The sequence below is a fragment of the Pezoporus occidentalis genome, unplaced genomic scaffold (genome assembly GCF_034315485.1).
Source record: "Pezoporus occidentalis ecotype Australia unplaced genomic scaffold, CSIRO_AGI_Poc_V1 ctg8, whole genome shotgun sequence".
Lineage (NCBI taxonomy): Eukaryota > Metazoa > Chordata > Aves > Psittaciformes > Psittacidae > Pezoporus > Pezoporus occidentalis.
The window spans coordinates 4,395,455-4,409,385 of record NW_026916158.1 but is presented as its reverse complement, the minus strand read 5'-3'; the positions used below and the strand labels follow the sequence as shown (position 1 = coordinate 4,409,385).

At 41.2% G+C, this 13,931-nt stretch overlaps 1 protein-coding gene across 5 annotated transcripts in view; it reads left to right on the top strand.

The window, feature by feature from the left end:
- The window catches only part of GPR149 (G protein-coupled receptor 149), a 110,153-nt gene that overhangs the window by 76,167 nt on the left and 20,055 nt on the right, over positions 1 to 13,931 (top strand). For 2 of the 5 annotated variants that reach the window (XM_062603063.1, XM_062603064.1), the window contains exons 3-5: positions 9,278 to 9,630; positions 10,625 to 10,817; positions 12,966 to 13,426. In XM_062603063.1, coding sequence (XP_062459047.1) covers positions 9,278 to 9,630; positions 10,625 to 10,817; positions 12,966 to 13,426 — 1,007 coding nt within the window. Of the gene's footprint in view, positions 1 to 6,283; positions 6,527 to 7,844; positions 9,631 to 10,624; positions 10,818 to 12,965; positions 13,427 to 13,931 lie in introns of those variants that run through there. The other 3 variants (XM_062603062.1, XM_062603061.1, XM_062603060.1) reach the window with 3 other exon arrangements.

Sequence of the window (13,931 nt, the reverse complement as noted above, 5' to 3'; positions counted from 1 at the left end):
GGTTTGAGCAAGACAGAGAAAAAAACAGCTCCTCACTAATGCCATCTTCTTGAGGACACCACAGAAATATGCTATTTTGTATTCCGGATGTTGTTTGAGATATACAAGTCAGTTGCAACATTCAGGTAATGAGGAGGTTTCTTACCTGAGACTGGCACTGAAAATCCTGAAGATGAACCTTCCCAAGATTTGTGTGCAGATATTCTGCAGCATGTATTAGAACTGGAATTTTTTAGTATTTGTTATATGTGAGGTGTAGCACATCCTTAGGGCTTATTGTAACTGGGACTAAACTTACTGCAGTTCTGAAACATTCGTAAATGCACTTCCTTAATTATGTCTAGTTCACTCTTTGAAAAAGTTTGCAGAATCAGCCTGTAACTTGGAATGTGCATTTGGAAATACCTGCTCCTCTTCCTACGATGCAAAAATAAGTATATGTTTTAGGGTATATCTTTATTGCCTATACAATGACTGTATGATTAAAACATCCACATAACCTATAGTTTTCTAAACTGGTGATAAAATTATCCTGCTAGTTTAGTCAGACTATTCTGAAGCCTCTGAAGCTCTTTTAGTATTCTTGTGGTCACTATATAGTAGTTACATGCAAGACTTCGTAGTTTGTTTACAGTATTATCATTCATTATTTGGCTTTATGGCTGTGTTATGAATTCTCATAAAAGGTGTACTATTTTCAGAAATACAGAGGTGATGTAGGATCCTGTTACCTTTTTTCCTGTGTTTTTACTAAAACTTTAAAGTCACTCAGATACCTTTTGAAATACCAAATAAGATATAAAACCTGCATAATAAAGTAGTAAGCTCTTCAGTATCGCCTCCTATTAAGTTTGCTAATTTTTTATTGAAGTAGGCTGAGCAGATGGGCTTCACTGACTTTTGTATGGTTTCAGCTGGTGCAGTCTGGTAAAGACAGCAGGTTTACTGTGCTGAAGGAAACGAAGTGCTTCTCTCCTTACAAATGAAGAGGATCTCAAAAAATATGAATAGATTTGTGCCTTAGAGGTACAAATGTTAATTTTTGCAGATTTGAAAACTACTCTGAACTGTTAGGCAGTTCTCCATGTCTCATTCATTGCAGGTACTATGAACAGCAAAGCCAATGAGATCTGACTGGGGGTGGCTACTGTCAGTAAAAGGATGAGGATCTGTTGTGATTTTATAGCCTTCTTTGCTGTGATGAATTTCAGTTATGATTCTTAAATGGCATTTAGCATGTTGTGTCATGGCCCACACTTTCTACAGATACTGTAGCATTTAAACTGACTCCCTTGTTACATACATTTTAAGGTGCTGATATAAATGATGGTATAAATTGACTTGGTGAATACACTGGTAGCCTTAATTTCCTGGTTCACTGGAATTACAAACTTCCAGGGAAGCAAGGATACTGGCTGCTTGTCTTGTGTTCTGTGCTTTCATTTCCAATGGAATATAGTTGTGCTTGCCACCTAGGAATGAGCTGTCTGAGTAGAGCCCCATGCTGACAACGTGCCAAGTCTTGCAGCAGGAGCAACTCCTTAGAGCTGGGCCAGGTGAGGATTGGAAGAGTCGGAACAGGTAATTGTCTTGTCCCTCATTTTTGCTGGGTTACTGTGTCTGGCTTACTTAAACATCCTTAAACATTCTTACTTAAATAACTGTATCCTGGGCTGCATCAAAAGAAGCATGACCACCAGGTTGAAGGAGGTGATCCTGCCCCTCTACTCTGCTCTTGTGAGACCTCACTTGGAGTATTGTGTGCAGTTCTGGTATTCTCAAAATAAAAAGGACATGAAACTGTTGGAACAAGTCCAGAGGAGGGCCACAAGGATGATCAGGGGACTGGAGCACCTCCTGTATGAAGATAGGCTGAGAAAGTAGGGGCTGTTCAGCCTGGAGAAGAGAAGGCTGCGTTGAGACCTCATAGCAGCCTTCCAGTATCTGAAGGGGGCCTATAGGGATGCTGGGGAGGGACTCTTCATTAGGGACTGTAGTGATAGGACAAGGGGTAGTGGGTTAAAACTTAAATAGGGGAAGTTTAAATTGGATATAAGGAAGAAATTCTTTCCTGTTAAGGTGATGAGGCACTGGAATGGGTTGCCCAAGGAAGTTGTGAATGCTCTATCTTTGGCTGTGTTCAAGGCCAGGTTGGACAGAGCCTTGGGTGAGATGGTTTAGTGTGAGGTGTCCCTGCCCAACTAGATGGTCTTAAGGTCTTTTCCAACCCCAACTGTTCTATGATTCTATTCTGTGATTCTGTCTTCTTAAATCAATACCCAGTTCACTGAAGCATTTGTCGTGGCTATTAATATGCAAAAATATTTGGTTAATATTAGTCTCTTGTGAAAAACAAGTCAGTATTAGAAAGATTTTTTGTTGGTATAGTTAAAAGCAGAGATAATGAGCACATACAGGTTCTTAATCTTCTAGAGGCAGAATTTTGGTTACAGAGCTTTCAGTCTTCGCTTATTAAAACTCTGTTTCTTCCTAACTCCTGAGACTCAATTTCCTGGTCTGCTCATTCGGGTTTCCTTGAAGGTGAGTAGGAGAGAAGATGATAAGGAAGTAATGATGGAACGAGAATTGAAGGGCTAAGATAGGCCATTGCAGAATTCATGAGACTATCCAGCATGCAGTGGTACATGCAAACAGTATTACAAATGGCTCTTGCAGTCATTAATTTTGTTACTATTGGAGAAAGTTCATATACGGGTGATTTTCTGCTGTTGGGTCATAGCTGTGTCACTCAAAGGCATATGCCTTCTTCCCCCCCCCCCCCCCCCCCTTCAGAAAGGGATAATTGTTTCTTCCCAACTGTTTGGATTGTCCAGTTAACTCTCTGCAGGCAGTTTTCCATAGCATTGTGGTATTACTGCTGTCCAGCTCCTGCTGGATTGCACAACATTTATTTCTCTCCAGTATGTTACACACATTTTGCAGCATCTAAAATAGGAGTGATTACTGAGCACAATGTTACACTTACTGTATTTGTTCAGTGATTAGGTATGATCACCCTAATACAGCTGCAGTACGAGTGTTCTACTGCTAGTAGAGCTGCACAGCAAAATTAAAAGCATTCATAGCGTGCTGTTCCATGAATTATGTCCACAGCCCACTTTGCTATCTATTAGAGAGCAGTTACTGTGAAGAGGTGTACTGAAGAATTGCCTCCTTGCTTGCTGTCCGTCTCCTCCTAGCAATTTGGTGAGCCAGTGGCTGCTTAATAAAAGTAACATTGTGGAGTGTCTGGTCTCAAGAGAGCAATTACGCTACACCTAGCAGAATGTCTTACTCTCCATATTATCTAGAACTGAGCTTCTCTCCACTTTGGTAGCTGCACATTTTGCTACCATCTCTCTGCCTTGCTATCTGGTAGAGAAAATAACATCTTCCTGACTAGTACTGTCCCTTTCTTCTCTTTGTACACACTGCATGCTTAGTATCTCTTCCCTTTTGGCATTGCCATCCCAAAATTATTATTTTATAATTGATGGTTTGTCTTCTGTTTGGTCTCACTTTGGTCATTTCCAGAATAACAGCACATAGTCATCTCTGGTTAGCATGCACACAGCACAGCCCAGACAGATGTATTCTCTTCTCCCAGCCATGTTGTTTATTGCCAGCCTCACTGCAGGGCTGACACTGTTTTCTTTTCCCATCAGTATGCTCTTTATGGGCTTCTGAAAGCCTTGTGGAAAGAGGCACACTATGATTATACATCACCCACGGATACTTTGGAGCTTACTTTTAGCTCCATTTGTCTATCATTAATTCTGTAATTCTCCAAAACCATTCAGTTCATTGCAGTCTCAATTTCCTGTCTGTATTTACAGCATGGAAGCAAAAACCTGAAGTTAGGAAGCTCTGATAATGGGCACTGCTTAATACCAGGCAATCTGCACAGAAAGGTGTTACCTCACAGAGGGACACACTGCAAGAAATAGTAACCCATTGGTTTCAAAGGGAGCATCTGCACAGCAAGATTCCTTTTGCTTGAGTTAGAGCTGGTGCAGTCCAGCCCATAATGAGCACAGAAGTTAAATCATATTTTTAGGTTTAATGGAATTACTCCTAATTTACATTGGTCTAATTGCTCCAAATCAGTAAGCACCCTTTTCCTACAGCACAGCAATACAGCTGCAGCGGAAATGGATTAAATATAAGAGTATCTGCCTTTTATTAGAAGTCACCCTTGATTTAATTCATCTCAGGCAAACAACTAGATGAAATAATTAGCTGCAGTTTAACCATGTTCTATCTGAAAGTGATGTCTGAGTCCGACAGACCAAAAATTATCATTAGACATCTTTTTAAAAACCTGTTAAAAAAAAAAATCTAGAAAAAACTAAAACATTTTCTTTCACATGCTTTTGAGGAATAAATTGTGAAGACATTAATGGAATTTTATATATATACATTTCTGCCTGGCACAGCGGTTATATTGCCTTCTGAAATGAAATATTTGTACAGCTGCTGTAATAACCTTGTCTCTAGAGTGACAAAAGGAATCAAATACATAACTCAAAGCTTAGCTTAGTGCAAGATACAAAAATAAAATGTGACCCATACCCTAAAAAGGATAAATCTTTAATACTCCATTTATTGGTTGTATTTTATGAAGGTGAATATTTGGTACTCTTTACAAGCATTTCTGAATTGTTACATGCAGTGTGTGTCTTAGAAGGACTTTCATAGCCTGTCGAGTAGTGCTGACTCTTTCTTTAATGAGACATCATTGTGCAGTGCTGTTTGAATTGAGGCCAGAGAGATTTCTATGCCTAATGTATTTTCTCTTTGTGGTCATTCCTTAGTAAACAGAATTCACACTAGAATAAGGAATATATGCCTGTATTGCAAACATTAGTATTTATTAGGAACCTCCCATAATTAAAGAAGCTAAAAGCAGAGAAGAAAGGGAATAGTAAGGACCTTAATCTATAAATTCAGGCCTGCCTTGACACAGTCCAAACCAGGAGACAGCATCAGACTGAAATTTCATTTTCTTTTCTCTTGGTTTCTGCAAGGTCATTACATGTGGCTTTTTGGCAGTGCTGTATTATTCCATTCTAGCACTATTTCTTCAGAAAATTTGAGAGAAGGCAGGTTGTGATAACACTGCCTACCTCTCTGCTCATGTGCCTGTCCTTGCCACCCTCAGATCTAGTTGAGCCTGTTCACGAATAATTTCAGGGAAATTGGGAGTGAAATTACGGTTGAAAAGATACTGTTCCTGTTAAGTTTTGAAAGAGTGCAGAATAAACTCATCCTTCAGAAGAGTTCAGCGAGTATAATTCAGATTCATTTGCCCCAGCCACAAGAGAAGTTTTGGAGCTTAGATCTTAGTGAATGTTAGTCAGCTGGAGGCACAGCTGCATGGAAAATCGTACTCCTCTGTAGAGTTGCATGTTTCTTACTACAACCAAATTGTCTCTTTAGTTTTAAGATGAAACTGATCTTTCTGCATATATTTTATTGGAACTCATCAATCATGTTAAAGAAAGATAAATAATAAGGGAAGCTTGAATTCATCCCCCCTGAGATCTTCAGTCTTTAACTATGAAATGACCAGAGGAAGGAATATTTCACCATATTGTAAGTTTTGGTAAAAACTGCCACAGAGATTGGCAAGGTGCAGTTCATATGATAAAATACATTCTGTGGGAAGATAAACTGAAGTGAATAATACATTATTTGCCTTGGATGGGTATGGCTATAAATAAAAGTTACTTTCTTCTTAACGTCGCTCATGAACATTTCATTCCAAATACAAATGCAAGGCACAGAATGGACTCCTTTTAACAAAGTGTCCAAAAAGCTACAGAGAAATATGGAGGCACAGCCAACAAAGCAAGGGCAGTAAAGTATGTGAAGAGGATTGTGCTAGGGGACTTTCAGAGTATTTGTTGTTGATATCTGCTGTCAGGGCTATTGGACATCCAGTGACTCAGGATACAGGACTAAGGATACATAATGACTCAGCATGCAGGAGAAAAATTTTCCAAAGTAGGGAAAATAATTTCCCAAACATCATTAAAATTGTTTCTAAGCGCCCAACAGTAATGTTGCAAGAGCAAATGAAGATGACACAGGCAATGGAAACAGGGGATTTAAGAATGAAAATAACTGATCACGTGTCAGGAAGCACTAAGATATGCCAGAGTGAAGAAAGCTGGTTTCCTGCAGCTTAGCATTTGGTTTAATTGAAATTTCAGCTGAAGCTTTCATTATGGTTGGAGTATTTATAAAGCCTCGGCTTTGTATTCACTAGTTTCTGGTGAAGAGGGAACTCTGCTGCAGCCTGCTGTGACCTGTCTCCTCTGATCGGCTGCTGATTTTCATAAAGCTTGTGGGAACTTCATAGCTTTGAGACCTTCAGATAGAGATGAAAATGATCATTTTGTCAAAAGAAATTGAGGGATGGAAAGTGAGGAAGAGAGGATCATCTACATGCATATATCCACACTCAGGCAGCATTCTCATGTGTTTCGTGAGGGAACCAGGCTAAAATATTTACCAAACAAAGGTAAATTATTCTTCTTTCTCTTCTTACCTCTTGACTGTACTTCTGATGAGACTCACACTGTTAATCTAATATTTAGAGCACTGTTCTTATTTTAAAGTTGACCGGCAGGTGCAGAGGTGTCTGTGATTTGTGAATAGACGGAAATGAGCCCTGGCCTTTAGCTGGCACAGAACAGATCAACAGTCAGTAGTACAACAGACCAGATAAATCACGAAAGCCAAGTTAAATCCTGTACAGTTAAAGGCCAGATCCATGACTGTGCCTTATGTGGAGGGCAGGATGGATGCTCCTCTTGCAAATTTCTAACATGAGGATTGGCAGTTGGTCCTGAGAAATAATGAAGAATCCTCAGAAGAGAGACAGCTGTGATGTGAAAGGGAGAATGGAGAGGCAAAGGCTCCTGGTCAGGCTGAAAAGGAGGAGCATGGCTTATCAACAGGTCCTGCACTGAAGACAGTTCTGTGGCTCTACAGGGCATGTAGGGTTGACTGGGGGAGCAAGCCTTGTTTGGGGCATAAGCCTTTCTGGTGCCATGGCAAGGCAGCTTGGAGATGAGAAATAAAGGAGGGGTTATTCATGTAAGTTGCCATTGCTGTTAGCTCTGATCATTGTATCGTGGGCTCTTGTCACACAATATAGCTGCAGCCATGCATTGTCTTCAACTGCCTGTTCCATTTGGAACTCCAGCACCTCTGAAAGTCTCTGCCTCCAACTCTGCCCTGCACAGTCAGGAGGGAAGACACCCAGGCAGTCCAGCTCTTGGCTTGACGCAGCTGACACATTTCAAAGTGGGAAGAACTGAGCAAAGATCGGGTTGTTAATTACACGGATTTCTATCTGACTGGATTTGTAATGTTACTCAGATAGCAAGTAATTGCAGCAGCCTTACAGTATTACCCTTAATCAGAAAATATTTGTCCTTCATCCCCATTGTGTATTTGAACTCAAAGTGGTGCCAAAAAGAAAGGGGAAGCAGAGTCCAAAAGAATTGCATTGCACTTACCTGTCCACGTAACATCTGGGTGTGGGAAATTTTGTCACCTCTTAAGTTTCACCAGTATTGCACTTCCTCCGGAGAAAACATCCATAATGTACCAGAATGCACTTGTCTGTGATTCTGTTCCTATGTTCAACTAAAGCAGACAGCATTTGAATCATGCGGAGAATTAAAGTTTTATAAACCCCAGACTGAGCTGAGATACCACAGAGACAGGCACCACCTGGCTAACGTGCATGGCAGGTACCTGTCATTAATGAACGCTTGTCAGTAAGTAACTACACAGTTAGCATCCGTGTGCAGTGTATGCACATCCACACACAGTGGGAGTAGGAATACAAAAACACAGAGCAGACACACCACTTCTGCTTCATCGTCATAAAAGGCTGTTGCGGCTTTTCCCCTTGCTAAGCTTGTAGTACAGAAGTGCAAAAGAATAAAAGCAGCTCTCTCGGTAGTGATACACAGCCCTGGAGCAGCCGTCGTGGGCTTTACGGGAATGACATTTACAGCTGACATCAGACCTGAGTGTTTACATTGGATTTCAGTGTCAGCCCTGGAGGTGTGGCTTAGCAGGGGCACCGTTTCAGTCTTCTGATCCAGCTGAGGCAGTTTCCTCCTAGAAGATACTCATTCCCCTTGGCTGTGCTACCCTGCTTGCATCTGACTCCTCCCTCCTGCAGCTCAGAGAAGCACAGGGTGAATCCAGCAGCTGTTTCTCCCTGAGCTACTAGAGCTTGAACATACCTGATGTTCTGCCTTCATTTCAACTGAACTCGTGAGTAAGGCACCGTGCTTGATACCTGTCAAAACCGAATGGCATGTTATTACCTGAGGAACCTGAATTAACCATCTTCCAGTACTGAAAGGATTTTTAAGAATTGCTTCTTTTTTCTTCCCCCCCCAGCACCTTTGATACTTAATTGTTGCCTGGTTTTTTGAGAACATGAGTTGTTCTGGTTATCAAGGGTGCTTTCACCTGAATATTTCTTCATCAGATGCCATGAAAGCGGGTGTAGGAAAACAAAGAAACTTGTGAAACAAAGAGACTTGCTGTGTGGAGCTAACAGTCTTGATTTCAGCTAGCAAAAACTTGGAGAGTCGGTGAGAAGGCAGAGAAAAAGATTTGCCAAGGACAATGTCGGTAACACCCAGTAATTTGTCACTTAGTGGGATGAGCTCCTTCACTGAAAATCATAGCGTTATGGATAAGCCTCAGGAGCAGAGAACTTGGAATGTTTTTCTATTCTGCTTGACTTTTATCATTGCATTCACAGCACTTCTGGGCAGTATTTATTCACTAGTTTCCCTGCTGAAAATACAAACCAGAACCACGGTTTCAATGATTGTGACCTCTTTGTCAATAGATGATTTGATCAGCATTGTGCCAGTGATTATTTTCATGCTCACCCAGTGGTCAAGTGATGTCCTCCCCCAGCCTCTGTGCACCACCTCAGCTCTTATATATTTATTCCAGGGCATTTCTAGCAACCTGAAAGGATCTCTTATAGTTTCTTACAACTTTTACACCATCAGCAAAACTGAGACAATGAGCTGCAGCACTTCCAAGCAACGAGTGAACATGGTATGGGCCATTCTTACCATTTGGATTGTCAGTTTGCTCATCTGCATTTTGCCTCTTTGTGGTTGGGGCAAGTACATCCCTACCTCCTGGGGCTGCTTCACTGACTGTGCCAGTTCCTTCATCTTGTTTTTATTTATTGTCTACTCACTGTGCTTTTGCCTCCTCACAGTGCTGTCTGTTCCTCTAACTTACCAGCTGTTGTGCTCAGATGAGCAACAGCTATTACACGGTGATTACCAGGAAGTCTCTGGAGGCTATATCACCCCTGGGACACCTGCAGGCTGCGGTACTGCTATTCCGTCTCTGTCACCAGTGGACCCTGTGGATACAGATCTGAAGCATTTCCAAAACACATGTCCAGTCTCGGAGGCAGTTTTTAGAAAAGGTGTGGCTGGAAGCAGTGCGCTTGAGCACCACTGCATGAGCAGCATACAGAGCAGGAGCTTCGTGGTGGGCTTTGCCCAGAAACGATTCTCACTGATTCTTGCATTGACAAAAGTCATCCTCTGGCTTCCAATGATGGTAACTTGTCAGATCGCTTTTCTTTCTAGTGTTTACTTACATTTAAATGGGGTGTGAGTTGGTGTGCTGTGTACTGAAACAGATGAACAGTAGCCATTGCAGTTGCTCATCATAGTCTGTGCCAGCAAAAGTCTTATTAAGCAGGTCTTTGTCACTATGTAGATTTAACTGGCTTTCAGCGGGTTTGGCAGAGCCTGATTCAGCATTACGTTACCCTATCACTACATCATTTGTATCACCTGAATAAAGGGATGAATAAGATCCACGCTTTTGTACTGCCAGCTGTCTGACAGGTGTTCATCATCCTGGGATCTGTGAATTGTACTAAGGTAGCTCTTCTGTCCCTCATCACAGCTGTGAGTCACATTCTTTGCCAGACTGGTTAAAAAAAATAGGAGTTTGTCAGAAAAGTGATGTTTGCTTGCATCTTTTGAATCTCTGTAGCATGGGGGGAGGAAAGGGGAAGTTCTGTCCATGTGCATGCACTGGTATATTTGGGAATAGGTACATTCATGTGTAACTGAAGTCTGTTTTGAACACAGAAAATGAGTTTTACCCCTGTCTCTGGGATGTGTACAAACTCAGCATCTGAGTGTCTCTCAAGGGAAAGAGAAGCGTTATGGAGCATCTGCCACACAGCGCTGTGTGGTGCTAAGTTATCTCTCCTGTTCCCCGTCAGAAGTTAGGGCTCCTCAGTAGCACACAGGAGAGACTGAGCTAGCAGTGTCTGATTGTCTGTTGCTTTTTAATAGTGCCAAGCATCAATATTTAACTTAAGCAAGGTTTTTTCTGAGAAATGCAGAATGAGGAGGAGAGCCTCTGTCAGTGTGTTTTCTCCACTCTTCATTAGAAACCAAATTATTAGGCTCAACAAGCACTAATGACAACCGATGTCTTTTAGTTGTGTCATATTCCTAGTGTGATGTTCTGTTTATTCCTGGAAGTACCTAATGTGCCTAAAGCAATTTAGATTTCAAAATGCTTTCTCTTTCAGATACAAATGGTTGTCCAGCACATCACTGGTTTCCAGAGCCTTTCGTTTGAGACGCTTAGTTTCCTGCTGACTCTGCTGGCTGCCACAGTCACCCCAGTGTTCGCCATGTCAGAACACTGGATCCACCTGCCCTGTGGCTGCATCATTAATTGCAGGAGGAATTCTTATGCAGTGTCTTCAGAAGAATTCAAAAGTAAGTACAGAAGGGTGACATGCCGCTGGGATTTATCTTGTTGTAGTAAAGAGAATAGGAAGTTAGTGTCCGTAGCAGGACTTTGTACTCCTTGAAATCATTTACCTGAATTATATAGATACTATTCATAACATTGTATGAGACATTAATGTGAGGCAGTTGGATGGAAATGGTAGATGCTGAGGCACAGAAGCTTGGCTGATTTTCCCATTTCACTGCCAGGTCTTCTAGAAGAGTCTGATGGACTCTGAATCCTAGCTTTGCTCTCCTCGCCTACACTGGGAAAGATGTCTCTACCAAATTGTGACTTCACTAATCAAATACATGGAACATGCTAAGCATGTTTAATGTGGTGGGGTAAAAAAAACATGCTTATTGCAAGCAGATTCTAAGGAGAGGAGCTATTGCTTGTACTAATCAGAAGACCCAGCAACATGAATAATCAAATGGCAAAGGACACGATTTATGACAGGGGCCTATATATCAGCATGTTTATGCTGCTTATTGAAAGCTGGGGAACTTCAACACTGTTTTTGCCAAAAAATATTTCTGTCCATGTTTGTCATGGTTTAAGCCCAGCTGTAAATCAGACCATGCAGTCTCTGTCTCACTTCCCCCCTTCCCCCCCACCCCTTCCCCCCCCCCCAGCTCCTGGAGGGATGGGAAGGCGAATCGAAAGAATGTAACTCCCATGGGTTGAGATAAGAGCAGTCCAGTAACTAAGGTATAACACAAATCGCTACTGCTACCACCAATAATAATAATGATAAGGGAAATAACAAGGGAAGAGAATACAACCTCTCTCCACCCGCTGACTGATACCCAGCCTGACTGAGCAGTGATGTAGCCCTTCCGGGTAACTGCCTCCAGTTCTACATCCTGAGCATGACATGCTGTGGTATGGAATACCTCTTTGGCTAGTTTGGGTCAGGTGTCCTGTTTCTGCTTCCTCCCACCTTCCCCTCCTCCCTGGCAGAGCATAAGACTCAGAAGGTCCTTGTCCAGACTAAACATGTGAGCAGTAACTAAAAACATCGGTGTTACAGCGCTGTTCCCAGGCTGAAAGTCAAAACTGCAGCACTGCACCACCTACTAAGAAGGAGAAAAATGACTGCTACTGCTGAACCCAGGACAGAAAACTTAACAAAGTTTACCTTGGTGTAGGAGAGGATGTCAGACCTTCACTGGTAACTTCGGAATCTTCTAAAGCCCTGTTTTCATCTGGGCCTCCTTGTAAAACCTGCTGGAGGAACAGAATAGTCAGTTGGCAGCGACCTACAAGAATCATCTAGTCCAACTGCAAGAGTGAAGGGCTAAATGCCCCTGAGGATCTGGGTGTTGTTTCCCATTCTCTGGATTGCAAGTTTTCTAACATTGGTAGATGAATCCCTGACATTCACTGCATGTTTAGGGAGAAGGAAAGCTACTGAGTCCTAGAGAAAAGCCATTCTCTTTCAAGACTTCCACTTGCTTTGGACATACTATTTTATTGCAGAATGGCTTGTGCTGTGTCTGATGCCATTTTAACTGCTTTACTGGAGGGGATGACTGCAGTTTATCTCTCTAAAAGAGAGATAAATGTACAACAGACAGAAAAGTAACAATTATAAAATTATTTAAAATTGTGACTTGTGCTGAAGACTATTCTCAACTTTTAATGCAGGGACTGCTAAGGTCAGAATATAACCCATAATTATTTATGATCTCTTAGGCACACAATGTTAAGTTAGAGGTTGTATAAATGTATCCTCATACCTTTTATTTTATAATTTAGCATGAAATTTTTGGTGGGAATATTATTTTATTAATTAACTAATAGGCACTTTCACTTACTACATAAAGTAAGATGAAAAGGGGGAGAAGGAAAGAACTCAGGTGATTTGTGATCACCAGAGGCAGAATGAAAGAGTATAAATATTGATAGAGAATTTTTATTGAATTTTTCAATTACTGTGAAAGATTAGTTGCAGCATTGAATTTAGAATGGAGAATATTAAAAAATATTTTATGAATAGAAAGTCCTCTGTTTCAAGCAGTAATTGAATAATATATTCCATGTTTTAGAATGTAATTTTCATTCTGTATGTAATCTCATTTTTTTCCTTGGTTTTGACTCTTTAATATGACATTTCTTCCTTTTCTGCTTAGCCAAACGTAGAGGTTTCGAGTTCAACCTGTCATTCCAGCAAGGTTATGGAATCTACAAAATCTCCCATGAAAATCACCACCACCACCACAGTGGGGATGGTCAGTCTACATCCTGTCACAACCTCGTGAGTGATGACAGCAATAACTCTAAAGAACCTGGGAGCAGAAGCACTGACCTTCCCCACTGTGGGACAGCAGCATTCAGCATCCTGGCCCTGGCGGAATGCTCCCAGGATGTCCCACCAGGACCAGTGGCCAGGCAGGAGTCCAGCAAGGATCGGGGCACCAACCTCCTCCTTCCTGACAAGTGGGGAACCCTTGACAGAGAAGAGGGCAAAAATACTGAGCAATCAGCTTTCTCTGAAGGACCAGAAAGGAGGCTGTCACAGGAGGAAAACCATAAACCTGAACTCACAGACTGGGAATGGTGCAGGAGTAAATCAGAAAGGACCCTTCGGCAGGTAAAATACTTATTTGCCCTTATTTTTTTTCTGATAATAAAAATTACCTTACAAAAAAAAATAATTTTTGCTTACATTGAAATAATTATTAGTCTCATTGGTCCTTTTAGTTACTTTTAGTAAAAATCATACTTAGCATTGTATATTTCAGTAACTGCACACCTATTTGCAGATTCTGATCCTGCAATAATTTCTCACTTGCCATCTCAATCATGGGTATTTAATTATTATAATGACAATTTTGTGTGCACCTGCATGATCTCTATATAGTAAAAATTCAGTATGAGTTATGTTAATTTGTCTTAATGAATAGGAATTTTCTTTCAAAAAAAAATTAAATTTTTCAAGAGTATTTCCAAGCATCTGGGGACTTTTTTTGTCATGCTAACATTTTGGGTAGGGGAAAGAAGAGAACTGCAAAGCCCAGCATGAATGGTAAGTCCCACAGAGAAAAGCAGATTTCAGTCTGGGCACAAAGATTCCTTTTAGATTCAAGCAAAAAGAT